Genomic DNA, 27,786 nt, shown 5'->3' on the forward strand with positions numbered 1-27,786 from the left:
GTGCTGAGGGAACTGGTGGAAGTCATTGCTAGACCACTCTCCATCATCTTTACCAAGTCTTGGGAAACGGGAGAGGTGCCTGAGGACTGGAGGAAAGCAAATGTCACTCCAGTCTTCAAAAAGGGCAAGGAGGACGACCCGGGTAACTATAGACCGGTCAGCCTCACCTCCATCCCTGGGAAAGTGATGGAACACCTTATCCTTGGTGCCATCTTAAGGCATATCAAGGATAAGAGGGTTATGAGGGGCAGTCAACATGGCTTCACCAAGGGGAAATCATGCTTGACCAATCTCATAGCCTTTTATAAGGAAATAACACGGTGGATGGATGATGGCAGAGCGGTGGATGTGGTCTACCTTGACTTCAGCAAAGCATTTGACACAGTCTCCCACAGCATCCTCACAGCTAAATTGAGCAAGTGTGGTCTGGATGATCAGGTAGTGAGGTGGACTGCGAACTGGCTGAAGGAGAGAAGCCAGAGAGTTGTAGTCTATGGGGCTGAGTCTAGTTGGAGGCCTGTAACTAGTGGAGTGCCTCAAGGGTCAGTACTGGGACCGGTATTATTTAATATATTCATCAACGATTTAGATGAGGGAATTGAGTGTACTATCAGCAAGTTTGCTGATGACACTAAGCTGGGAGGAGTGGCTGACACGCCAGCGAGACCTGGACAGGCTGGAGAGTTGGGCAGGGAATAACTTGATGAAATATAACAAGGGAAAGTGTAGAGTCCTGCATCTGGGCAGGAACAACCCCAGGTTCCAGTATAGGTTGGGGAACGACCTGTTAGAGAGCAGTGTAGGGGAGAGGGACCTGGGGGTCCTAGTGGACAACAGGATGACCATGAGCCAACACTGTGCCCTTGTGGCTAAGAAGGCCAATGGCATCCTGGGGTGTATTAGAAGGGGGTGGTTAGTAGGTCGAGAGAGGTCCTCCTTCCCCTCTACTCTGCCCTGGTGAGACCCCATCTGGAATATTGTGTCCAGTTCTGGGCCCCTCAGTTCAAGAAGGGCAGGGAGCTGCTGGAGAGAGTCCAGCGCAGGGCAACTAAGATGATTAAGGGAGCGGAGCATCTCCCTTATGAGGAAAGACTGAGGGAGCTGGGTCTCTATAGTTTGGAGGAGACTGAGGGGTGACCTTATAAGTGTCTATAAATATATAAAGGGGGAGTGTCACGAGGATGGAGCCAGGCTCTACTCAGTGGCAAACAATGATAGGACAAGGGGTAACGGGTACAAACTGGAACACAAGAGGTTCCACTTAAACTTGAGAAGAAACTTCTTCTCAGTGAGGGTGACGGAACACTGGAACAGGCTGCCCAGGGAGGTTGTGGAGTCTCCTTCCCTGGAAACATTCAAAACCCGCCTGGGCGCATTCCTGTGTAACATTATCTAGGTGTTCCTGCTCCGGCAGGGGGATTGGACTAGATGATCTTTCGAGGTCCCTTCCAATCTCTGGCGTACTGTGATACTGTGATACCTCTTTGGAAAGCAAAGACAGAAGCTGGTTTGGTGTCATGGTGAAGTCTGCAGACTAGGATCTTATTAATGGTGAGAAATTATTGATAGCATGGCCTTTTCATGTGGTCCCAGAGTTCTCTCCCCTATCAAAGATTATTTCAATGACTGTTTTGCCATTGCTACTAATCACTTGAAATTAGTCTATGACATCATATGGCAGTGAAAGGAGAAGCGTATCACAAAACAAATGAGAATCCTTGAAGCGCTTGAAGTTGCTTCTTATCTTCACAGTTTGGATAACCTTTTGCATAATAATCAACGATTTCAAGTATATTGGTCATATCAGCTCCTCAAAGAGATGGAAGACACTCTTTGAAATCATAGACCAGACTTCATACACATGAGAAGAACTGACGTGGTGTCACACAATGATGAAGAGCTAAAGTCTCTTTGATAAAGCTGTCTTCACTGAGTTAGATTTTCTTGCCAGGGTGTCAGGAATAGTTGACGAGACAGATGTGTTATTAAGTGGTAAAAATAAACAGATGGAAGAGACAAGTGAGAGTTTTCAGCTCTGGCTTTCCAGAATGTTTCAGCACAGAATACATTCCCTACCAGAGATAAAAACCAGGAGATACTTACCCAAGTATTGTATGGTCACAGCTCCTGTGCAGCAGTGGGGCACCCACCATAACACTGGACCACAAGTCCCTTGAGCCAACAGCTTGTGCCTACCTGGCCAAAGGGCCCATGAGATGGGGCAGTTTGTGGACCTGAAGAAGAGGTGCTGGTCCCAACCTGCTGCTACTCTGCAGGCAAAGTCATCATCATGGAGACCTTTGATAGATGTCCATGTGTGTGCTGACTGCCTTGGTTCCTCATGGGCATCATGACCCATTTTTGAGACCCCAGCCTCTACACCCTTCCTCTTTTCTCACTCATGCTCCCCCATCCACAGTGGTCTCTTTTTGTCTCACCACTTCCCAGTGTGGAGGCTGCAGCAGTGTGGCCAGGGCTGTGCAAGCACCCTGCCCCACTGGGGGAAGGACAGACAATGACAAGCAGGCTGAACGTTTTTCACCCGCTGGACTGCAGCAGCGTGTCAGCTCCTGAAGAGATGTGAGGGTGAAACAGTGTTAAGTGACAATGTAGTGAGCTTGGAGGAGCACCTAGAGGCCTTACCACAGCAGGGCACAACAGAAAGTTTTCTCGCCTGTAGTCGATAGAAAAGGGGTGTTGCTCCCACACCTGGCTCTTGCCAGCTGCTGGATGATATGTTACTGGAAAAGTAGAGGGCAGCTTCTTCTGTGTCCCTCCCACCCCCACCTGCTGCCTTACTCTTCTGTGTGGCTTAATATAAATTATAAAATATTAAATCAGAAAAATACCTTTGACCTTTCTGGATGATAAGAAAAGGCATTGTTCTGCCTTCTAAAATGCCGTTATTTTCACTGGAAATGCTAATGGGATTATGTAAAGGTTATTTCAGCCTCCTCTCAAGTCTGGAGATGTGGCAAAATAATCATGGTGTCCCTTGTTTATGCTTTTTTAATGTCTGCTCTTATCTCAAGATATCTGAGGCCTCTGCATTTTCTCAGGTCCTCACTTGTGGAATCCTTGGGCTGCTTCTGGGGGGAAACTTCCCGGGGAATATAAATGTGTCTGTGCTGTCATATTTGAAGTCTGGAAGTGAACCGATGTGGTGAAGAGATCTGGGACTCTGGCAAGGGTTGGATGTGTATGTCTTGATACTTGTAGGGTTGCACCCTTGTTCATTCTGCAGTATGAGCACTGGGGAGCTCACAGGGATTCAACATGTTCCTGTGGTGGGTCTGCACAGCAGTGCCTGCACTGGTGTGCTCCAGTGCACCTCTGAGGTTCTGTCTTCTGGTTTCCTTTCTTCAAGGCACCTGTGTGTGAGCCAGTGCAGGCTGCATGCATGAACGCGTGCTGCTCTCATGATGAGCAGGTGGTGTGGTGCGGTCCCTGTTTGCAGCCTCTGGTCTAGACGGACCTTCGCTGCACGTGCAGAAGTGAGGGGCTAAGGAAGAAGCATAGTTCATGAGCCAGAGAAAACTACAGAAATAATCATAATGGTCCACATGCTCTGTCCTCTGGGAAGGTGATTCCAAAAACATGTTTTCCTCTAATTTTTGGTTGTTATTGGGTTTTTGCCCAGGCCTTTCATTTTTACTAAGTCATTCCCTTGTGTCCCAAAACAGACTCAGTGTTTTGCAGAGGGTTTGTAATGGCCTGATAACCTTTTTGCTTTCCAGAAAAAAAGCAGAGCAACAAGATAGAATTGTATCTTCTAACATCAGAAACACCAGTAAAGAACTGGTTCTCAGTGGGGGACCCCTCCACGTCCCCACCTCCCCGTGGACTGATAAATACAAGTTTTTCAATTGTGAGCGTTGGGGTCACAGATATCCTATGCATCAGAATCACAGAGTCACAGGATGGTTTGGGTTGGGAGGGACCTTAAAGCTCATCCAGCTCCAACCCCTGCCACGGGCAGACACCTTCCACTAGAGCAGCTTGCTCCAAGCCCCATCCAGCCTGGCCTTGAACACTGCCAGGGATGGGGCAGCCATAGCTTCTTTGGGAAACCGCTTCCCATGTCTCACCACTCACACTGTAAAAAGTTTCTTCTTTATATCCAATCTCAATCTCCACTGCTTCAGTTTAAAACCATTGCCCCTTGTCTAGTCACTACAAGTCCAGGTAAAAAAGTCTTTCTCCATCTTCCTTATAAGCTCCATTTATATATTGGAAAGACATATTAGAAGTGGTCTGAACAAGTGAGGAGTCGAGGAGTCTTGCTTTGACCAGGAGGTTGGCCTACAGACCTCTGGAGGGGGCCCTTTCACCCTAAGTCCTTCTAGGAGTCTATGACAATTGCTGTGAAATTCTGCTTAGTTTCAGTCTTCTGCCTTTTCATGCTCTCCTAAAGTCTGTTTTTCATGAGGAAAAGATAAAATCAGAAATGTGGCCAACACAAGGACACTCCTTCCTGCTGAAGCTTCAGGTTGTCCTTGGTCATTCACCCAGTTGGTGGCACAGGAGGTGGGTGTGTGCAGATACCCTGGGGCTGCAGGAAGAGTAGGATGGGTATTCACATTTTTTCTTAAAAAAGTCTTTTATGAACCTGGGAGAGGGAAATGGTATCTGGGAATGATTATTTTAAGCACAGCTTGATTGTGTGAACAGATTGAGTAATTTGAGAGGAACAAGAGGTAGTTCCTGGAGGGCCGAGGGGCAAATTAGCTAGTGCAGCAGGTATTACATCTTTCACAGCTAATAGAGAGAGAAAAAGAGAAGGCAGTTGTCACTGCCTGTTGAATGCAAAAACTTTTAGCAAAGAGGATGGGCAGAGAAAGGTGGTGCATCCCTGGTTTAGTGGACATGTGAATTACAAATCCTGTTACTGAAAGTTGTAATTCTCTTTTCCAAAGTTACTTTGTAGGTCTCCCTGGAGGATCATGCCCAAGAGGTCAGAGACAGTGCAGAGCAGCTGCTTTAGGATGACAATATCTTAACACTGATGGGGGCTTTCTCATGCACATTGGCTACGTAAATTCATACAGTAGCTTTGGTTTTCACATCTAGTTTCAGTGAGACCATTTGAATCCTCCCAGACAGAAGGATTTCATAGTGTAAGATGCACACAATGTAGTTTGATCACAGTGACAGGATGTGTCTGCAGGACAGGATTCTTGTGTGGTGCTCTAGCTTGGCATGCTTCCTGCAAGTTTGTTTTGATGATCATTTCGGTAGCATTTGAAGGGTGAAGAGGAAAAAGACTTCAGGGGATGGTTGCTTTTCCTATGTAAATGGCATTTGTGTAAAGTTTTTCTGGTGAGCTCCCAGACAAAGGTGGTATAGAATGAGCAGTGGAAGTTCAACAGGGAGCTTGTCTTTCCCCCTTTGCAACGGTATCTGCTGGTCTAATGAGATTTATGCTCTCTATCTACAGCCCTTGCCAAATTATATCATAGAATCATACAATGGTTAGAGTTGGAAGGGCAAGGACACCTTCCACAATGGCCTTGTACACTGCCAGGGATGGGGCAGCCACAGCTTCTCTGGGCACCCTGTGCCAGCGCCTCAGCACCCTCACAGGGAAGAGCTTCTGCCTAAGAGCTCAGCTCAGTCTCCCCTCTGGCAGGTTAAAGCCATTCCCCTTGGCCTGTCCCTACAGGCCCTTGTCCAAAGCCCCTCTCCAGCTTTCCTGCAGCCCCTTCAGGCACTGGAGCTGCTCTCAGGTCTCCCCTTCAGGAGCCTTCTCTTCTCCAGGCTGACCCAGCCCAGCTCTCTCAGCCTGGCTCCAAAGCAGAGCTGCTCCAGCCCTCAGAATCATCTTTGTGGCCTCCTCTGGACTCAGTGAAGCAGGTCCATATCCCTTTTGTGTTGAGGGCTCCAGAGTCCCTGTGTCTATCAGGCTTTGAAGTTCCTCAGGTGATGGATGCTTATCACTCAGTGAGACAAAAGCAAGAGCCTATTTAATGCTCTTCCCTTTGACATCAGCTCAACTCCCCCAGCAGGAAATTGAGAAACATGTCACAAACCCCCAACACATCAGCAAACTCCAGCAATTTCCTTCAGGCAATTCAAGTGGCTGGATCAAAGGAGTATCTCTGACACACGAGGTCCCTGCACAGTTGTCAGAAGTGCATCAGCTCTTCCTGAAGTACTTGTGTGATGCACATCCATCTCTGCTGGCCCTGACTCTGCAGGGCTGGCTCCAAAGTCAGGGTCTCAGCCTGTCTGTAGGGCAGTTCATCACTCCCTGCTTCTGCTAACTGTCCTGCGAAGGCTGGTGGCCACTGAAGAGAAATGCAGAAGCCTTGGTCTGAAAAAAGCCCACCATCCACCCCAGACTCACAGCACCATGCTTTGAGTGCAGATGTGTTTCAGGCTTGATGTGCAGGTGCTGATCCTGAACATGGGATCTACAAGATAAACCCCTCTCTTGGAAAAGTACCTTAAAGATGGGGGTTTGTAGGTGATGGCAATAGCAGTGGCATTTGAGAGCAGCATGCTGATGCTCTGAAAAGATTCTGTCCAGCTTGGGCAGCATTGCCCTAGGGAAAAGGAATACAGGGATAGAACAGAGGTTCACCAGAAACCTCTTCAGCCCAGTACATTACCTCTAGCAATGTGACATGGCAAGATGCTCTAGGAGAAGATGAGAAACCTGCTGCCTCCCACACAGGCCAATTCCTTTACTGCTCACTTCCTTCCTACCCTAAAGCTGTAGGTTATAATTTTACCCTGTCTACTCCATCATAATTTTATTCTTTGTCTTCATCAATGCTTTAACAAGCCCTACTCAGCCCTTTCATAGCAGGAGGTTTTTTAATCCCCAATGCAATAAGGCTGCTTATTCATTCCTGGCTCCCCTCCACTATTTTCTCTCACAGGAAACGGTTTTGCTTCCCTGTAGGTTGCAGTAAGAGCACTCAGCACATCTCTGCTGCACCGGGATGAGTCAATATGAGTTCAACCTTTGGAAAATTGTTTCTTGAAGGCCAGAGACATTTGTTTGTCCTTTACTTAAATGTCTTTCACTGACACATCAGAGCAACCACAAACCATCATTTAGGATCCTGAGTGACAGCACAGCATAACTGAGGGCCCAGTGAATATCCAGCAGGATAAAAATACCCATGAAAATACCCTAATGGCCACAGTTAACGGGGTCAAAGGGGGCCTCCTATGAAAAACTTCATTTTCAGATGACTTTTGACTGCTAGTACAGTGCTTTTTTAACATCACAGTCCCTAGTGGTTTTAAGGCATAAAAAGATTTTTCTCCAAAACAAATCTTACAATTGTTTTTTGGTTTGGAGGTTTTCTTTTCTGAAAAGCCTGTTTGTCACAGTACCTTATAGTTTCCTCTCTTTCTTCACCTTTCTCCCAATGCTTATTTTGAACAAAAAAGTACTCAGCATCCTGCACCTCTTATGAGATGCTGTGCCTGATACATGGTGTTATTTTTTCCTTTCTTCACACCCCAGTCATCTTTATGGAAAAGTAGTCATCTGAGATAGCTTCTGCTGTTAAACAAACCTTAAAAAGCACCTTTTGGTGCCAGGACCCTGCCATATTTTGTTGACTTGTAGCCCAAATTTGCCAACAAGGTGTAGGCCTAAGAAACCTCTGCTGTGCATCCCCTTCCCAAGGAGACAGGACTTGGGAAGGAGACAGTTCCAAGGCCTGCTGACAGCACTGCAGTTCCATGTCACTGTACTGGCTGCAATTCCTAGATTACAGCTTGACTCTGTGTTCAGGAGCTTGCTCTTTGTGCTCTTTGTTCCAGGGACATAGAAGTGTGAAGGCAACTTACCAAAGGCAGAGCAGAGACCAGTTCTGCCTGCTCAGTCTTATAATGCAGTGAAAGCCTCTGGGACACACATGACACACCACCAGTTATCCCAGCTGAAGCCAGGTTTTAATTTAAGGACAAAGCAAGGTGAGAGAGGAAGGAGAGATATGGTGTGTAAATTCCCAAGGTACCTCTCCCTCCAGGGTAAAAACCCTAAAAGTCTGGAGGAGGAGGAAGAGAAAGTAATTGGCAAAGATCAATTTTTATGAAATAAAGAGATTTTGCATCTAAAACTGCTCCTCAGAAAGCACTAAGAGGTCTTGCTGAAGGCTGTGACCTCTCCAGGGAAGTAATTACTGCTGCTTTAATACCAGCCTTCACCTCCAACCTCTTACAGCAAGGTCTACAGAGGGGCACTGAACTATGTCCTATGTAGTACCAGTATTGGCTGCCCCAAGCTGAAATGGCTCTGCCCATGGCCCCTCCTGTGGGGCAGATGATGCAGAAATTAAATGTGTTACAGGAGCTAAAGGCAATGTAGAAATGAGAGACAATGCAGGAGCCAGAAGAGATTCAGGAGGGAGAAGGATGCAGGAGGCACAGGAGATGGAGGAGAGAGGTGATATAGGAGGCAGAGGTAATGCAAAAGGCAGAGGTAAAGCAACAGGCAAAAGAAATGCAAGAGAGGCTACGCAGGAGGCAGGAGCAATGCAGGAGGCAGAGCGATGCAGGAAGCAGAAGTGATGCAGGAGGCAGAGGCATACATGTGCCAGGCAGCAGAAGCAGAGGAGTGAGGAAGAAAGCAAGGTATGTGGCAGCCGCAGTGATTTGTCTGCAATTATCCCACTGCTACATGAACATGGAGTAAGTGAGCAGGTGTGGGGGGCTCTTCCCTCATGTATGAAATAATGGACACAGAGATGAAGGCAAGACATTTACATTACTAAAATACAAACCAGAATGAAAAATTCAGCAGTTTTGCTGAGACACAGATCTTTTCTTTGATTGAGAGCTTGGTGGAAGGACTAACCAGGGAGCGAGGGACAGCAGAGCACACCTCCAGACATGCTGGGGCACCACATAAGCGAAAATCAGCTCCTAATACAAGTGCATGAGCCAAACTGCATTCTGTGTTGCTGGGGGCTTGAACAGCCCTCCTGATGTTGTGAAAGGGTGACGTGGATGTGGCCCACTTCCCAGAAAGCAGAGTCAAGCTCCAAGCTGTGGCCTCGCAGTCCATCATGTTCTGGGTTTTCATGGGAGAAGCATGAAGTGCACTGAATGAGTTTCACGGCAACTTAGTATTTCCGGATATGATGGAGACTACCCTGGCAAAGGGAACAGACTGGTTTAGTATGTGCTCTTAAATAACAGTGTGATAACAAATACTTGGAAACTAATGATGTGATGAAAAAAGGAGGCACAAAAGTACAAAATGTAATCAGTTCTAAGTAATGTTAAGTTTGATGGCTTTATAATGGAAAATAACTGCGGTGCTTGAAGGTAGTTGACATAGTTCCAGGCCCTCAGGACCTCAGTACAAAAGGTGTGAGAAAAGCAGAATAGAAGGACAGGACCTGGGGAAGGGGAGTATCTGGGACTAGCAGATGTCCAGGGTAGGCACAGATAAACTAACTGGTAAGTAAAAGGACAGGATGATTGCTATGCTTGAGGTGTTAATAAACCCATTAAGCTGGTGTAAGCATCTACTAGGGAGTATCCCGGACTAGCAGATGTCCAGGATGAGAGCAGTTAAACTAACCGGTAAGTAGAGGCCAGGATGATTGCTAGGTCTGTAATGTTAATTAAGCTTGTTGGGAAAAGTAAACGACCCTTAAAGACCACCACATTTTGTATGCATGCCGGAAACTTTTTGGAAAATGACGTAATATGCTCGGTGACCATATAAGGATGACCTGTATAGCAATTCGGGGACACACGTTAGGAGGAGCTCTCCCCCGTGTCTCCCGGCGCCGCAATAAAGAATACTTGCTTGTCAACTTGAAACTCTGTTGGCGAGTTTGTTCCTGGAGTTTTCTCCGAATCAGTGATGAACAGAATTCGTACATAAACTTTTCCAGGTTCACCTCTGTTTTCCTACTATTGTGCTGAAAGAGAAAATAGTAACATACAATTCTGAAAACAAAAATGCACTGAGTTTTTAAGTTTCAAATGAATTAAAAGGTTTTGTTGATATTTTTCAGGGGAAAAAGAAAAAGAAGAAACTATGACAGGGTGGAGATCAAGCATGAAGGGCTTTTGCCTCCTCATCTCTGGGATTCCTTGGAACCCACAATGTTTGGAAAGCAAGAAGAAAAATCTTTTGGTTGGTAGCTGTCCTCTTGTCCCTAGCTATGCAGAAAAGCCACTGCTCCAGATTGGGTAGAGTTTAAAATCTGGCCATGCTCCTCAATGCAAGCTGTGGGATAAAGCCTCAACATGTGCCACTCTGCCTCGGGCTGGAACCGTCGTCAATGCAGCCCAACTGCAGATTAAATTGTTCAGATGCCTCATAGGCCCTGGAGACCTTTCGTTGTGCCCAGGGGAGGATCAGCAAGTCTCCTGTTTGCACCTGGGAACAGGTCTGAGATCACTGCAACATCAGGAATCACAAAGATGGGTGCTCACCTATGTATGGGCTATGGTACAGTCAGTGGGGCTGTGCACCAGAAGCCCTCATGTCTGAGCTATTTTATTCTTACTGATATGATGTTCTGTACATGATTTCAGTTTTAGCATTTTAAATATGAAAACTCTCTAGCCAGTGAATGGTGCCAGAAGTGTCAGATTCGCCTTAGGATTATTCAATGTATTTTCACAGAAAGCAAAAAGTCCTACGCTTCATTTTGGGGCTACATTGCACTTAATCCTTGTTTGACACCTGGAAACATATTCATACATTCTAAATCCTAAATGTCTCTCCTAGCTGTATGAGATCATTTGCATGCAGTGCAATTTCGTCTACTCATCTGTTCTTTCCTACCCTACCTTCAAACATGGTCATATTGACTGCTTGTTCCTCCTGTTGGAAGAAATAATAGTTAATTATAACCAAAGGCTATTGTAACATACAGAGTCAAGCTCTGCTTCCCCAACAGATCCATCTCAAGAGGGTAAGCATGGAGCTAAAGGGCAGACTGTTAGGGTTTCTGGGGAAGAAAACCTAACAGAAAACCCTTTTCATCCGTTTAATGTAAAGATTTTACTGTTAATTGGAGAAACTGATTGAAGAAAAGGCTTTATGCAGAAAGCCCATTCTTGGGACTGAGCCTGCTCATGCTTGACTGCCCTGTTATTGTTCAGTGTGTTGGCTAAACTGTGGGATTACGCAATGGCCGCAACATCCTGTGTACCCCTCAGCTATGCCTGCAACATGGACTGACCTTGCACTGGCATCTACATTACTATCTCTCTTTTCACAAACATGCAAAGGAATGTCTCAGCGATCTTGATGAGGCTTTTCAAGATACAACTGCACTGAAATTGCTTGGAGGGTGCTACAGGCAGTTTAGGACAGAGAACTCTTACACAGTTATTCTTGCAGCTTTCTCAAGCTTCGATTAAACTTTCTAGCAAAGTTCAGAAGAGTTTCCTGGAGTAACCTGGGCTGTGGCTTGGTGCCACTGGTCTTTCTGCTCCAGCAGCTTTCCATCTGGCTGCTTCCCACGTGGTAGCCAACCACCCCACACAACTGTTTATGGGGCTAAGTGCAAGCTAATGTGTGAACTCATACGTTTAATTTCTTTCCCAAAGAGGTATATGAAGCCTGGATCAGTTCTCTCTGATTCTCAGAGCAGTCCCACTACCATTACACGGGGCAACTGGAGGCACAAAAGCAAGATCAGCTCAAGCTAGTCTTGTCACCCTGGGAAACATGGGGAAACCACAGTGTCCCCGTCCCCCCGCCAGTGAATCCAGCACTCACGTGCAGAGCACTGCGAGTGGTTGCATCAGTGCTACTCAGGCGAAGCAATGCGAAGCCCAGGGCTTTGCGCTGTCTCTACTGTCAGCACAGAGGATTTTGCAAAGGTTCCTTGCTTGCCCAGACCTTGGAGCATGTCCATACCACACCAGAGCCTGCAGTTTTCGTGGGTGAAGAACACTGGCTGTCTGGAAGTTTCTCTCCTGGCTTTCTAGTCGAGTTGTAAAACAGGTTTGCTATTGCACTAGCAGAATGCAATATGGGAAATACACATCCTTGCCATATCAGCAGGCTTTGACTGCAACCTCCCCATCAGAAATCAGTCCATCTCAGCACGTCTCCAGCTCCATTAAATTGGAATCAGAAACATGGTAGGGCATGAAGCGGTTCTTCTCTAGCAGAATTTTGCCAAATTGGGTTCTTACTTCTATTCTCACCCTTGCTGGAATACTCGCTTTCTTCTCTTTGATTTGATGCAGGAATTTAAGGTCAGGTGTCCATCACTGCAAGCAAGTACCACAGCCACTGACTACAAGCTGCCTTGAGCATGGATGTGGAGTGAAGGCAAGCCTTTTCCATGTTCATGGTGGATCAGTCGGTGTACAGAGGACTCTTTGTTGAAGAGATGTGTTGGCTCATCAGCATATGTGTCCAGAAGCAAAAAAGGAGGGGGGAAAATCTGTTCAAAGGCATGCCCTGAGCGTCAGGGACACCAGAAAGCCAGAGTGAAAGGAGTAAATGGTTTTAAATGTATACAGATGACATCTGTGTAATTAATTACCCTGATTTAAGTTATACTGATCTTTTCGTGTGTAGATAATGCCAAAGGCTATGCTGTTATCTTAGAGGAATGTTTGTGTCTGGAGATTCATTCTCACTCTGCCAGTAATAAACTTTCCCCGGAGTTTCTGAAACATTAATTATAGTTTTATAACACTCAAGTTTTGCAACCAGCTCACGGTAATTCTCTGTAACACCGAGCTCTGACAGAAACAAATTAATCACTGATTTGAAAGCTGACAGTTGCCTAGGCATGAATGCTCAGGACTTTATTATGTTTGTTATGTATAAATAAAAATAGGCCTCACTGTAGCTGCCAGCCTGCCTGCCTACATCCACTCTCCAACATAGCTAGCACCTGGGAAGAGGCAGTTTTCCCCCAGCTAAGAAGCGAGTACCAACAACCCCAAGCAGAAGGAGAAATGAAAAGTGAAGATCTTGGATGCAGCTGGACATCACTTGAGAGTATTTCATCCAGGGGCTTCCCTCACTGAGGTGTCACCAGGACACAGAGTTTCTACCGCTCCAGCCTTGACACGTCCCAAGCGCTTTGTACCATGTCTCCTTCAGATCCACAGCTTTTGTCTCTTCCACATCAAATCCTTTAGCTCAGATGATGAAACAAGCCTAAAGGGACAAATTTAAATCTCAGAAAAAAGGAGGACTATTTTTTTTATTTCCAGATTTGTCAAGTTACCACATTGGACTAAAAATGTGCACGTGCAGGTAGCTCATACAGAAGAATATAGATTCTCCTTAGTCCTTTTTGTGTATCTGCTGTCTTGAGGAGGGGAATGTAGCTTCCTACATGGCCACTTTAGGGCTGCCTCTCTTCCTTGGCCATCTTGGATGGAGCTAAATTCCCATTGGCATTATTATTTCTTCATTAGCACAATCTTTCAAATTACAGTGGCTTTCCTGCAAGCCACAACTTGTTCAGGACTGCAGCAGTTCTTTACAAATTGTGCAAGAAATGTCATCTCTCTTAATAGATACAACTTACAGATGCCCAAACAGCTTTTCATAGAGGGGTGCTGAAAATACAAGTAGCAGTTATAATACTGGAAGTGTTTTCTCTTCTTTACTTCCTTTGCCTTTCTGTTGGTCTTGAGGCAGTCACCTCCAAAAGGAGAAAGGTGATGACACTGATTCTGAACTGAAGCTATGAGTGTCAATAAAAAAACCTAAGAAATGTTTTTCCCATGGGACTGATGACAAGGAAAAAAAGAATAATTTAACTCGATGAGAAACAATGAGTTTTGAACAATGCTGCATGTCCAGTGCCAGGTGTAGATAGTAAAAATGTCATGTTACAGGAAAAACAAACTCAGGAAATACTCATCTTTTCTTACAATGGGTGACATAGTCACACCTGAACACAAAATACTTCACATCATCACATGGTGACTGAGGTGGGAAGACACCTCCAGAGGTCAATTGATCCAACCTGAAGCAAGGCCACCAGGTTGCCCAGGAAATCTAGACGGCTTTTGAAAACCTCTGAGGATGGAGACTTGCAGCCTCCCTGGGCAGTTTATGCCAGGGCTTGGTTACCCTCACAGTGAAAGAATGTTCCTGGTATTCAGAGGGAACCTGCTGTGTTTCGGTTTGCGCCCATTGTTTCTGGTCCTGGGTCTGGTCACCACTAAAGACAGCCTTCGGCTGTGTAGTCTTCCTTCAGCTATCTACGGACATTGGTAAGATTCCTGGCCACCTCGGCCTTCTCTTCTCAGGATGAGCTGTCCCAGTGCTCACAGCCTTGCCTCATCATGAGGTTCCTTCTTCACCTTAGGCACCCTTTGTTGGACTCTCTAGTCTCTCTCACAGAGGTGAGCCCAGCACAGGACATTATGCTCCAGGGGTGGCCTTGCCACTGCTTCCAGAGCCACCACTAATTGTGGAAGATGTGAAGCACAGACTGCTACAATTCTTTTTTATTCTTTTTTTTTTTTTTTTAACTGTGTGACTTGCTAGTGTGTGCTTGGGAATTTCATCGTCTGGAGGAAGATGCTGAGCAATTAGCATCGATGGTCAATACTAACAGCCTACACCAGGTTGTAAGGCAGGGGGCAAAACTCCAACCCTGTTGCACATCTGCGAACATGAAGTGATTAATCCAGGAGACCTTGTAACAGTCTTCCAATACCTAGATGGGGCTCCAAGAAACCTGGAGAGAGGCTTTGGACAAGGGCCTGTAGGGACAGGCCAAGGGGAATGGCTTTAACCTGCCCGAGGGGAGACTGAGATGAGCTCTTAGGCAGAAGCTCTTCCCTGTGAGGGTGCTGAGGCGCTGGCACAGGGTGCCCAGAGAAGCTGTGGCTGCCCCATCCCTGGCTGATGCTATGAATGCCACGTCATTTTGCCTAACTAAGCAAAATCACATCGGTGTTGATGCAGGGTACAGTGAGGAAGGAGATAAAAGACGAGGGGAGGTGACTGCAGTGGACGCCCTTCTACAAGATCGGTTTCGGTGAGAAAACGTTGAAGCGCGAACCCTCGGAGGCGTGAGGGGCCCCCGGGGCGCCCCCGGCCGGGCCTTTCTGAGAGAAGCGGGGCACCGGCCGCCGGCCGAGCGGGTGCTGCCGCCCCGCGGGCAGGGCGGGCGGCCCCGCCGCCGGCGGACCGAGCCCTGCGCTCCCGCCTGCCCGCCGCACCGGCTCTTCCGGCCCGCGGGGCGCCCGCCGCCTTCTCCTCACCTCCCGACCGTCAGCTCCTCCGGCAGCTCCGGTCACGGCTCCGAGTGCTGGCCCGGACCCCACGGCGGTGCGGCGCGGCGCTGCGCGGCCCGGTCCGGCGGTGCTGGGACAAACTAACTTCGGCGGGGTTCGCCCACGTGCGGCCGGGGCCGCGGGGCCGCGCCGGGTGTCAGCGCCGGGGGGAGCGGGCGGCGGCCGGGGAGGCCCCAGGCCTTTGTCTTGGGTGGGTCGCGCGTGGAGACGGCGGCAGCACTGCCCCGGGCGGTGACCCCGAGCCCCCGGCCCCGCTCGTACCAGTGATTCCGAACCGCGCTCCTGTAACTTCAGTGGGTGTTGCAGCACCGGGGCCCGTTTGGAGCCTCCGGTTTAATCTCCTACCAGCTGCCGTTCCCCGTTCCTATACTTTCCCCATGGCCCTGACAGCCCCTGGGTGGCCTCTGCCTTGGTCTGCTTTGGCTGCTGCCAGTTGGCATGTACTGCTTGCGCTTCCTTGGGCCCTGCTCCTGCCATCCGTGCCTTCCCAGATGACAAGCCCTCTTCACATTCCTTCTGCATCCCTCCAGGAGGTGCCATCCCTCCAGGAGGAAGCCCTCTTCTGGGCTGGTGAGAGGACCCCATGGCCGATGTTTTCCCATGTACCTCACTGCTATTTTACAGATTTACCAGTATTTACTGTTAACGTTATTTTCCTGTATTATTTAACCTTGGTGTAATTGCATTTTCATGCTTTCCTTTTAGGTGGCAATCTTGAACCTCCTTCTTGAGCAGCATGGTACACGCTGGTTTGAAAGCTCCAGAGGAGCTACTGCAGAGCTCTGAGAATCCCCAGGAATAGCACTGCTAGCGAAAGGTTTGTATGGTGCATATATGGAGTGCTTATCCTGTGGTGCCTCTGCCTGGCTGCAATGTCTTGAAGCTTAGCCACAGCCCTGAGGTTGTACAGACAGCCTCGAGCAAGTTCACAGGGGTGTTTTTGATGGCTTGGAGGCTTCTAGGTTCCATGCTCCTTGGAGAAATGTGCTATAGCGAGGTTGGCTTTGCACATTGAAATACATGTGTTCTACTCTGTAACTCCTTCTTTGCTTGTTTTATTCACCTCTTCTGTTGCTTTGGAAATCTCAACCTCCATGTTTTCACAGGCAAGCAGAGAAAGAAAATTGGATTTCAAGCTTGGGTTTGAAGGCAAGTCCTTTGCACAAGAAAGATGGAGGTTTTGTCTTTCCTCACAAAATAGTTTGCAGGAAGCTTTGACATGATTTCCTTTAATATGCTTCTGTTTGTTATCTGAGAACAGAAATAAATGGTGTTTAGTCAAAATTTTAAATTTGTTTCACTTAAAAGTCACTTTTGTCAGCAAGCTACCTACTTGGTCTTCTCTAGAATCTGAGTCGAGTTTTACTTTGAGAATTTTAGCTTCATGTATGACATGTTTAAGATGCAGTTTTGAGGAGAAATGCTTGAGTAGAGACTTGCGCTCTCATAATAGCAGAGTGTAAGCTAGTCTTTCATAGGACTCAAAGATGTACACGAAAGCTTCTGAAAATGCACCATTTCTTCCAAGAAAAGCATATTTTGTAATGTTGCAGATACCTCAGGTTTATTTTGTCTGGTATTTTAAAGTAGTGCTGCGTCCAAAGATGTGGATAGGTGGAAAAATCAAGAGTGATTGGCAAGCTCCTTTTTCTCTATATAAAACTTGAGCATTACAGGTTATGCTCAAGATGAAATATCTTCCTTGTGGAAGGGTTTATGTGCCAGAAATTTTGGGAGCTCAGTGGTGCCTTGTTCTCTCCCAGCTGGCACAAGTTTTCTCACCAAAGGAAGGAGAAGTTTTAGGTCAACATTCTTTGCCAACTGCAGTAATCTGATGTTTCAGAACATCATGTTTCTTTATCAAGTGCTAGTGATGTGAAGCATATGGATAATCATCTGAGCTTCCAGGGGTGTAGTGCACAGCCGAGCTACCTTGCTTAGGGATGCGATTGTAAAGTACTGCACAGCTGTCTGTGGACATTCATATTTGTGGTTTAATTTAAGAATGAGAACAAGTTTAAGCTAAACCACAGTGAGCCACTCTTAAGCCAAGTAAGTCTCCACAGAATGTTTTGCAGTAGATTAACCAAAGCAACACCTATGGGGATTGTCTGGAGGCATGGCTAAACTAAAGCTCAAAGACCGTTATGTCCTCTTGTTCAAAGCTGAAGTGATTTTTCTTGTCCAGCTCTGTAAAGTGTTCCCCATACCTGCAGTTTTAATGTGACACTTCACAAACATTTAAACCCAGTTGTAAATAATGAAAGCAGCCTTAAATCAGTGGCCTCTATCAGACAGCTCCTTCATCTCCCTCCGCTTTCTCCCAGGGTCCTTCTTTCTATCTGTGCCTCTCCTCCCAGCTCTGCCCCCTTCTGGGCGCTGTCTCCCTCACTTGCCCCTGGCATTGGCAGCTCTGATGCAGCCCAGGTCAAGTGAGCGTGGCAGGACTTACCTTGCCTGTGGGTGCTCTTTGCCAAGGAACTGGTGCTCTGCTGGCTCAGTTGACACTCTTTGTTGGGTTTGGGGTTTTTTTTTAGCTCCCCTGCATACAGTATGCATCAGTTCACATAAATTTGGGGTTTAAGTAGAACATGTATTAAATATTTGGGAAGTCTGTATATTGCCCTAACTTGAAAATATTTTGATTAAACAGGGGAAAACCACTATCCCTGACAATAGCAAACACAAATGTTCAAGTAATTCTGTGCTGTCAGTTTTCATTATGCATCTCATCAGAGCTTCATTATTGCTGTCATAGGTCTCTGTGGTGAGCATCTAAGTCCCCACTATCCCTCTGGAGGGCTTATAAAGAGAGAGCTGGCTGGGAGCACCATTTCTTGTTATGATTTGAACATGATCCTTTATTCTGTCTTTGGGCAGTTTTGCCTCACATCCTTCTTTAATTAAGAATTGCCTGTGTTTCAGATAAATCCCACTTCGTTTACCATGCTTTAAGCTGCTGTATTGAAATATTTACTGAAGACTTCTATTGTACAAATTGCTCTGGGTGGGAGTCATCTCACTTTTCTGGCCTGTTTCTCTTGGGCCACCTGTTTACCGCTGCCTTTGTTCCTTGAAGCAGGACTGAATTCTTCAGAGAATCTGTTGAGAAATCCACAGTGATTGTTGTGTATTGGCTCTAAAAAAACCCAGACAAACAAAAAAGAAACCCAGCACTGATGTTCTTCTGGATCTTTTCTGCAGAGGCTCATGACAGTGGCTGTTTTGGAGTAGAGTTTCATCTGACAGGTTGCAAAGATGTCCCCTGCACGAGCTTGGTGTCATTTAAAAGGTCATGTTTGAAAAAGCTCTGTTCTCGGGGACTCAGCATGTTGCTTGAAGCACCAGGAGCAGCTTTGCTCACAGTCCAGAGGGGCCAGGTTGTGGTGCAGGACAGGATTGAACAGCTCCTGCCACTCGTCACCTGCCCCTGCCAGCTTGAGCAGGATGAGATCTGAGCTTTTGCATATCCTCCATGTACAGCAAGGGCAGGAGAGGTTCCTTCCCTGTAATGCCCTACAAATGGTGCTTCTGTTTTGAAAGCTGTGTTGAAAAAGCTGGGCTAATATTTTTGTATATAAACAGCCAATCTTGGAATAGTTAAAATGGAAACTGAAGTGTCTGCTGCAGATGTTTCTAGCCTTTGTACCTGCTGCGTTAGCGTTTTGGGCAGTTATGGGTTTTGTCACATAAGGTATTTATGCAGATTAGTCTTACAAAGTCTGTCCTTGGGAAAGATGTACCTGACTAAGAATTTTTTTGTATTTTAATTATAGCTTTCATAATGGGGGACATGAAAACCCCAGACTTTGATGACCTCTTGGCTGCTTTTGACATCCCTGATCCGACAAGCCTTGATGCCAAGGAGACCATCCCACCAGCTGGGGAGGAGAATGAGAATCACCTGAAGTCATCAGGAATCTGCATCGATGAGAACGTGTCCTTATCCCACTCTTTGCCTCCCTCTGATACTCCTGTTGTGAGTGTGATAGTGAAGAACACGAGTCGGCAGGAGTCCTTTGAAGCAGAAAAGGAGGGGAATCACCTTGGTACTGGTCTGCTACACAATGGGTTTCGTGGGTCTGATCTGCCATCAGAGGCTCATGCTTTAGTCCATAATTATGGCAAGTTTGAGTCAACTTTTATTAATGGCGACAGCTCAAGAAGTTACTCTGATAAACTGGAGCAGTCCAAGTCAGAGCCTTTGCCAACATTTAGTCAGTTTAGCCCAATTTCCAGCCCTGAACCAGAGGATGCATTCAAAGAGAACAGCATTGGTGATAAACCCAAACATGCCCAAACACCATATTTTCCACCACCTTCAATGTATATACCAACAGGAGCTTCAGTACTAGATCATCTTAGAAAGGTACCAGAGCCTGAATTAAGCATGTTTGATCAATACTGTAAAAAGGAACAAAAGATGGAAATCCACTGCCAGCCGGCAAATAGGCCGGAAATGAGCAGGAGAGAACAAGACAAAGCAGCAGAGAGGTTTTTGGAGTCAAGCAAGGAGTTAGTAGATACCAATAGCTTTCTTGGAGAAGGCTTGGTGTTTGGAGACCTCCCTCACAATAATTTAGGAGAAAAGGGGTCTGTGCCCGAGGTGAGCATGTCTTCATCAATACCACCTCGCCAGAGGTTAAAGCCAGCTCATTCGAAGTTGTCATCCTGCGTGGCAGCGTTAGTAGCTCTTCAGGCCAAAAAGGTTGCATGTATTCCAAAAGGTGAGCAACCAAATCTTACCAAGGAACCTGGTCCTTTTAAAGATGGGATGAAGGGAAGTCCAAAAATGCCCAAGTCACCAAAGAGTCCCCGAAGCCCTTTAGAGGTGGTAAGAAAGGCCAGCAAGCAGCCCGAGAGTCCTCAAAGCGTGTGCAGCGACAGCAGTGGGAAAGGCTCTCCTTCCTTGGCAGCTGGCTCTCCACCAGCTATTCCCAAGGTTAGAATAAAGACTATCAAGACATCTTCTGGTGAAATTAAAAGAACTGTAACTAGAATTTTGCCAGAAAATGATGAGTTGGGCAAAACTTCAGAAGAGTCGCCTGTGGAAACCTCATCTGCCGAAGAGTTTATCAAATCTTTTCCATCCCCTGACACTAGTGTAGTTATGGAAAGCGAGGCCAGCAAGAATTCAACCAAAAATGGGGCTACTGTGGCTATCCAGCTGTCAAGCATAACAAGTCCTTACGCAGATAGCATGAAAACAGATATTGCTGCAAACAGCACGTGTACTGTGTCTTTATCTCCACTGCCAAACTGTGGCAGTGGTGCCATAAAAGTAGGTGTTAAGAGGCAGCAGCAGGGTATCGTGATGCAGCCATCCAGTGTCACCACCTCTAGCCTTCTTCCCAAAGCCGTGCACTTGGCAAATCTCAACTTGGTCCCACATAGTGTTGCTGCTTCTGTTACGGCAAAGTCATCTGCACAGAGGCGAAGTCAGCCTCAGGTGACACAGATGTCTGTGCCCCTGGTGCATCAAGTCAAGAAAGCTGCTCCCGTCGTCGTGGAAGCTTTTAATAAAGTACTACACAGTGCCAATCCGGTGCCGATATATACTCCAAACCTTAGTCCTCCGCCTGACACCAGTATTAATTTACCTGCCTCTGGGTACTGTTGCCTGGAATGTGGGGACTCATTTGCCTTAGAGAAAAGCCTGACTCAACACTATAGTAGACGAAGTGTTCATATCGAAGTCATGTGCACTCAGTGTTCAACTATGCTACTTTTTTTTAATAAGTGTAGCTTGCTTAAACATGCCAGAGATCATAAGAGCAAAGGATTTATCATGCAGTGTTCTCAGCTGCTAATGAAACCGATTTCCTTAGACCAAATGTTTTCACCTCCTGTGAGCTCTTCAGCCTCTCTGGCTCCTCAGACTTTGCACTCGCCCTCTCCTTCGCGTAAGCCCAGTGCTGCCTCAGGAGGTGGGGTAGGAATTTCTGCTAACACTCAGCCAGCCTTGCCTCTCTATACGGACCCATTGAGACTAATCCGTCATGGACTTAAGTGTTTAGAGTGTAACAAGCAGGCACAGGATTATGTTGCTTTAGCAGCTCATTACCAGAGAACCTCAGAAGATAATGAGAGACTGGTAAGTCATCATTTTAATGTTATTAGTTAAATCTCTCTGAGTTTAAAGAGATCGTCCTCTCTGCGAGAAATAGGCATCATAGTGGCTTTGTCTAAAAAAGTGCTTGTGGAGAGGATTTGGGTTACACACAAGCCCAGGCATGTGCACATGAAGAGCGTTCAGTGTTGCTTGCTTGTCCTCTTTTTACCCTTTGTGTAGTGTGGAGGCAGTGGAGATCCTTGAGCATCAAAGGAAGGTGTTGATCGAGATCAAAGATCACTTGGATGAGGTGTGCAAGAGTGCTGTAGGGGAGGACCAGCAGAGAGTTACCTGAAACAGGTTTTTGTGCTCCAAGCGTGGCTGGAGGAGTTCTGACACAATTTAATTTTACCTTTTCTAGAACTTGTGCCAGAATCTGTGTAACACTTTGAACACTGGGAGCTGTTTCCCTTGTTAGTGTGGTAAAGTGTATATTGGGACAGAACTGGTTGAGAGGCAAGAGGTGCAGTGTGTAGGGTAGATGGTTGGTTTTGGTTATTTTTGCAACTTTGAGTGAGAGAGGGACGAGTCATGTTTCTAAAGGAGGGCTCAAGAGCCTTGTGATGTTTTCCTGCCTTTCTCCAGTGCTGCCCTGCTTGGGTGTCCATCACCTTTGTGGACCTCCCTCATGGGTGCAAATGCAGGGTCTGAATCCTCTTTGAAACTCTTCAGTTTCTACTGATGAAGAGGAGGAGATGCTTTTTGTTCTGTACCAAGACCATACACATTGTTTACGTTTTCTGCTTTGGAAGATGGGGTCAATCCTGTGTAAATATAAGCCAACCTCAAGTTGACCAGGAGGAGGAATCGTTTCTCCTTATCTCTTCAGATGAGGTGAAAGCTTTCCATGTTGCTGTGTCTGCCAGCAGAGCTGGCAGGCTCCCAGTGCAGTCTCCTCCACAAGCTTCACAAACAAGAACTCTGTGTCAACATGAGACATTTGAGGAGATGACCACCCATCCCTGCCATGACCATTGTAGTACTTGCATACTCCAGTGCATCCCTTTGCTTGTTAAAAGGCTTGCAGGAGTGTTGAGATTGCTGTGGTCACATTGAGATTTTCTGTTATTTTCCTCTTAAATTCAGCACCATCAAAAAAAAATATGGCTGGATGGTTTTTATGTTGTAAAAGATAGTGAGGCCAGAAGGCACCGGTGTGGCCACAGTCACACTCTGTGCCCAAGGCAGAGCAGCAACTGCTGTGCTCTGCCAACACCCAAACTTACTCTTCAACTTTAATGCAGTTTTAGGAAATGTCAGCAGTCTGGAATCTTCACCTTCAGGGGATGGGATATAATGAATGCTCCAAAGTGAGCTAAAATGTTAATCGGTCACATTAAAAATGTATTTCCTATTTTTGTTGTGGGATTATCAATTCAAGAGCATTTTAAAGAGAGGAGGAATGTCTGCTAGTAAGTATTTTTAGCTTGTAATCAAATAATTTATTCTGTAACTTAATAAAAGAGTTTAAGCCTCACTTCAAGTTAGCTCTGCTAGTTGGGAGATTGTTTTTGTAGTATTTTTCTGCATAGAAGCATTGACAGACTGGGAAAAGAGGCAATGTTAGATGTTGTAAAACCATCTCCTTCTCCCTGTTTGATATTTCCATGCTTATATTCAGTGGGATGCATGCATTGCTCTGGGGGTCCTTCTCCACTGTATCAGCTGTCCTCCAGGCTGCCCGGTGGTCTCCATGCTGTTCCCAGAACATCTGTTTCAGCAAAGCTGTTTCATTTCTAAAGGAAATATGAGTTTGTACCCATATGCCTGTAATTGCGTGCCTCCAGATTTAGCAGTAGCTAATGGAAACCATCCCTCTGCCTTCTAGCAGTACCCAGGGTATTTGGTGTCACTGGACTAAGAGGTAAAAGGATGGGTAAAATTCAGTGGTCTGCAGTAGATGGATGCCATGCTCAGCTTCTCTGAGCGGCTCAAGGGAGAGGGTGTGGATTGCCAAATGTCTTACTTGGGTAGCACACTGCATAACAAGACATGGGAAGCCAAAGGTGTTGCAGATCAGGGGTGTTAATGAACTTCAGTCTGATATTAGACATGGTTTTAGAAGGAGATAGACATATGGGCTGTTGGAGTATGCATCACAAACTCCTGAAACAGGAAAACATGAACTGGCTGAACCCATTCCAAGTAGGTGCTGTGGACATCTGTAACTCTGCATTAATGAAGCTGATTTTTTGCATTGCTGTGTTTAATTTGGTCAGAAAAAGGAGGAATATTGATAGGAGCTGGAGGTTATCAGTGAGTGTTTACAGAACACTTTTTTTGTGGTGGAAGTGGTTGAAAACTCTGGTTTCCATCTCTAGAGTGGCAGTGAAACTGTGTTGCTGAGGAAGGCATTACTGTAACATCTGTATTCAACATAACACATCCTTTGTGCCCCCTGTAGTGGATCAAACCGTTATGTCTGCATGGCAGAAGGTCTTGATTGGTACTTCTAATTAAAAAATTGGTACTTCTAATTAAAAAGTAAGGTACAGCAGTGATTGTTGTATACCCAGGTGTGATCTGGAGCACACTGCTGTTGCAGGACAATCTGCAATGGTGTTAACAGTTGTGGGCAAGCTCAGATGTGAACTGCATCCCTAGATCTCAGGAGACTGTTTAGTATTTATCATGATTTTGCACATTTGAGCAAAAACTAGTTGTGTGTTTCTTCCTTCACACCTGATGCTTTTCTCACTATATTCAAACACTGGTTTAGAAGCAGCTATGGGATTTGAGGGAGAGATTGCAATAATTTCTTAAAGCTAACAAAAAAACTGCACTGTAATTTTTTTTTTTTTTTTTTTTTTTAAATTTTAATTTCTTACTCAATCCCAGAATTTAGACACAAGCACTTTGCAATGCCTTCTTCTCCTTGAGAAAGTATGGAGTATCTTGATATTTTCTATACAAAGGTATGGCTTGATTAATGCCTTTTAAAGAGCTTCAAGAGGTAGCAGGGCAGGTCCCCACTGTATTATGGCCTAAAGCTTATCTGTGACTATTCAGATGCCTGGTACCAGACTATACTAAAAAAGAGGAGTCTTGGGAAGGCTAGGTGGATGCATAAGGGAAGGAGCATCTTTGGCTGAAGATGAAGGGTGAAATTGATTTATCTGCAGCACCTGGATTTGATTTAGAAGATGGAGGCCCCTGACCTATGGAAAATAAACTAGGTGGATTTTTTTATTGATGTTCTTAGAAGCTTTTCTGTTAAATGATCCCAAATCTAGATTATTAACCATGACGGGCATATCTAACATGACCGTAACTTGAGAAACTGAGCAGACTTTGAAGTGATCAGTTACAGTGCTTTTTAGCTCAAAAACCTTTATGAATGGGTATGTCACCTTGTTAACAAGGAAGGGTTGATCCAGTCAGCTTGATGAAGAAAAGCAATAGCAGGAAAAAGACTTATTTTTCAGTATGATGTCTTCAGTTATCCAGAAGCTGAAGGACAAGCAAGCTGCCGTCAGAGGCATCAGTGATTAGACTGGAGAGGGGGAGCAGCCTAAGCTGGCTCTGCTCCATGAGAAGCCTTATCCTGTGTTGATAATTAAGGCTTCTCACTTCAGCTGGCATTTCTTACCATGACTTTGTGAATTACTTTGACATCTTTACACTTTCCTGTAGCTGTTTTAAAGGTGATTGTTGGGTTTTGTGTCTGTTTGTTCCAGTTGATGGCTTGGGAAATACTTGGTATTACATTTTTGAAGGGCCTTGAGTAAAGCCCATATTAATAGGATAGATAAGGGGTAAATGACTTTTCCAGGTGTGTGCAAAATGAGAATGACGTGGCTGGTTATTTTGGAGGAAAGCACAGATATGTATGTGGTTTGGACAGCAGGGAAAGGAGGAGATTTGGAGCAAGTGAATAGGAAGAGAGGGGGATGATGCTGTGGTTAAGAAGGTGGAGTAGAAAGACGTTCAGAAAAACAATTGAGAGCTTGGCCTTAATACTGCATTTTAGACTTGTGGTGGCTACATGATTGAAATTGTTCGAAGTACAGCAGGGGAATCCTACCTGGCTAATTATTATATTGAATATGTATAAGATTAAGGCAGTTCTTCTCAGCCGAATACCATAGTGGGATCTCTGTGGCTTAAACTGAGCATACAGGCTTTGAGAACTGTGAGTTAATCCACTTCAGAAATACAAAGAACTGGATTTAGTGGATGTATGTTTTGAGTGGATTGTCTCAAGGGCTCACAGTTACTTTGCCTTTTTTTGGAGACTGGTGAGGCCAATTTTGCAGTTTTTTGCGAGCTTGTGAATCGAGTTGCTCGATGGGTTTACTGTTTTTCAATCATAGAACAGCAAGAAAAAAGCAGTACGTGAATTTGAGTATCTGGTAGGTTGGATTTTGTTCAAACTGGAAGCTATGCTTTATGCAGACATTGTGCTTTCCCAGATGTTCAAAAGGTGGTAGCAGATGTTTGGTGTAATTTAAGGTCTGTTTGGTCTGACTACAGCAGTATTAGATTCTAGAGCAAGATTATTTGGGGGGGGGGGGAGGGGAAGGATTATTAAATAGGTGTAGTTAATGCCAAATCAATCTGATACACATATTCTAATTTATTTTTGGAGTAGAGAAGTGAGTAGATACTAATCTCCTTGATGTTCAGTGAGCTAGTTGTTAGAGTGCCGTATGGGGAACAGCCATACTGAAGAAGTTGAATCATGAGGAGCCAGGAGGTGGCTGATCTCTTCTCCAAGGGATGAGTGATAGGACCAGAGGAAACGGCCTCAAGCTGCACCAGGGCAGGTTTAGATGGAGCTGAGGAGCAATTTTGGTGCTTTTGTTGGGCCTGAAATAACTCTGACCTGGATGATACTGATGCAGGGGATTTATGTCAACCTGCAGTACTAGTCCAGGCTGCATTAATACTCCCTGTCACCACTAGAAATAATCTAGCTGAAGAAAAGTGTATTGCTTTGTTTGTTAGGGATAATCAGGAATAAGTGAGGGAAGAATGACCGGAGAGCTGGAAACAGGATCTCTGGAGAGGAAATTGAATCATAGAATCATAGAATCGTTAGGGTTGGAAAGGACCTTAAGATCATCTAGTTCCAACCCCCTTGCCGTGGGCAGGGACACTTTACGCTAAATTATATCACCCAAGGCCTTGTCCAGCCTGGCCTTGAACACTGCCAGGGATGGAGCATTCACAACCTCCCTGGGCAACCCATTCCAGTGCCTCACCACCCTAACAGGAAAGAATTTCCTTCTTATATCCAATCTAAACTTCCCCTATTTAAGTTTTAACCCATTACCCCTTGTCCTGTCACTGCAGTCTCTATTGAAGAGTCCCTCTCCAGCATCCCTATAGGCCCCCTTCAGATACTGGAAGGCTGCTATGAGGTCTCCACGCAGCCTTCTTTTCTCCAGGCTGAACAGCCCCAACTTTCTCAGCCTGTCTTCATACGGGAGGTGCTCCAGTCCCCTGATCATCCTCGTGGCCCTTCTCTGGACTTGTTCCAACAGTTCCATGTCCTTTTTATGTTGAGGACACCAGAACTGCACACAATACTCCAGGTGAGGTCTCACAAGAGCAGAGTAGAGGGGCAGGATCACCTCCTTCAACCTGCTGGTCACGCTCCTTTTGATGCAGCCCAGGATACAGTTGCTTTCTGGGCTGCAAGCACACACGGAAGCCGGCTCATGTTCATTTTCTCATCAACCAACACCCCCAAGTCCTTCTCCGCAGGGCTGCTCTGAATCTCTTCTCTGCCCAACCTGTAGCTGTGCCTGGGATTGCTCCGAACCAGGTGTAGGACCCTGCACTTGGCATGGTTAAACCTCATGAGGTTGGCATCAGCCCACCTCACAAGTGTGTCGAGGTCCCTCTGGATGGCATTCCTTCCCTCCAGGGTATCAACCAAACCACAGAGCTTGGTGTCATCGGCAAACTTGCTGAGGTGCACTCAATCCCACTGTCCATGGCAGCGACAAAGATGTTGAACAAGACCGGTCCCAACGCCAATCCCTGAGGGACACCACTCGTTACTGGTCTCCAGCCGGACATTGAGCCACTGACCACAACTCTTTGTGTGCGGCCATCCAGCCAGTTCTTTATCCACCGAGTGGTCCACCTATCAAATTGATGTCTCCCCAATTTAGAGACAAGGGTGTCATGTGGGACAGTGTCAAATGCTTTGCACAAGTCCAGGTAGATGCCATCAACTGCTCTACCCCTGTCCATCAGTTCTTTTAGCCCCATTATAGAAGGCCACCAAATTGGTCAGGCAGGATTTCCCCTTAGTGAGGCCATGCTGGCTGTCACCAAGCACCTTGTTGATTTTCATATGCCTTAGCATGCCTTCCAGGAGAATCTGCTCCAGGATTTTGCCAGGCACAGAGGTGAGACTGACTGCTCTGTAATTCCCCAGGTCATCCATTTTCCCCTTCTTGAAAATGGGGGTTATATTCCCCTTTTTCCAGTCATCAGGAACT

The 27,786-nt window shown here is 46.1% G+C and overlaps 1 protein-coding gene across 5 annotated transcripts in view; it reads left to right on the forward strand.

The window, feature by feature from the left end:
* The first annotated feature begins 15,845 nt into the window (after window positions 1-15,845).
* ZNF592 (zinc finger protein 592) overlaps window positions 15,846-27,786 on the forward strand; it is a 41,843-nt gene continuing 29,902 nt past the window's right edge. For 4 of the 5 annotated variants that reach the window (XM_057422118.1, XM_057422120.1, XM_057422122.1 and 1 more), the window contains exons 1-2: window positions 18,491-18,511; window positions 18,996-21,313. In XM_057422118.1, the coding sequence (XP_057278101.1) occupies window positions 19,004-21,313 (2,310 nt within the window). In that variant the 5' untranslated portion in view covers window positions 18,491-18,511; window positions 18,996-19,003. Of the gene's footprint in view, window positions 16,037-18,490; window positions 18,512-18,995; window positions 21,314-27,786 lie in introns of those variants that run through there. The other variant, XM_057422119.1, reaches the window with a different exon arrangement.

The sequence above is a fragment of the Pezoporus wallicus genome, unplaced genomic scaffold, assembly GCF_028554395.1.
Source record: "Pezoporus wallicus isolate ANWC-B61680 ecotype Strahan unplaced genomic scaffold, APGP_CSIRO_Pwel_v1 contig_8476, whole genome shotgun sequence".
Taxonomy (NCBI): Eukaryota; Metazoa; Chordata; class Aves; order Psittaciformes; family Psittacidae; genus Pezoporus; species Pezoporus wallicus.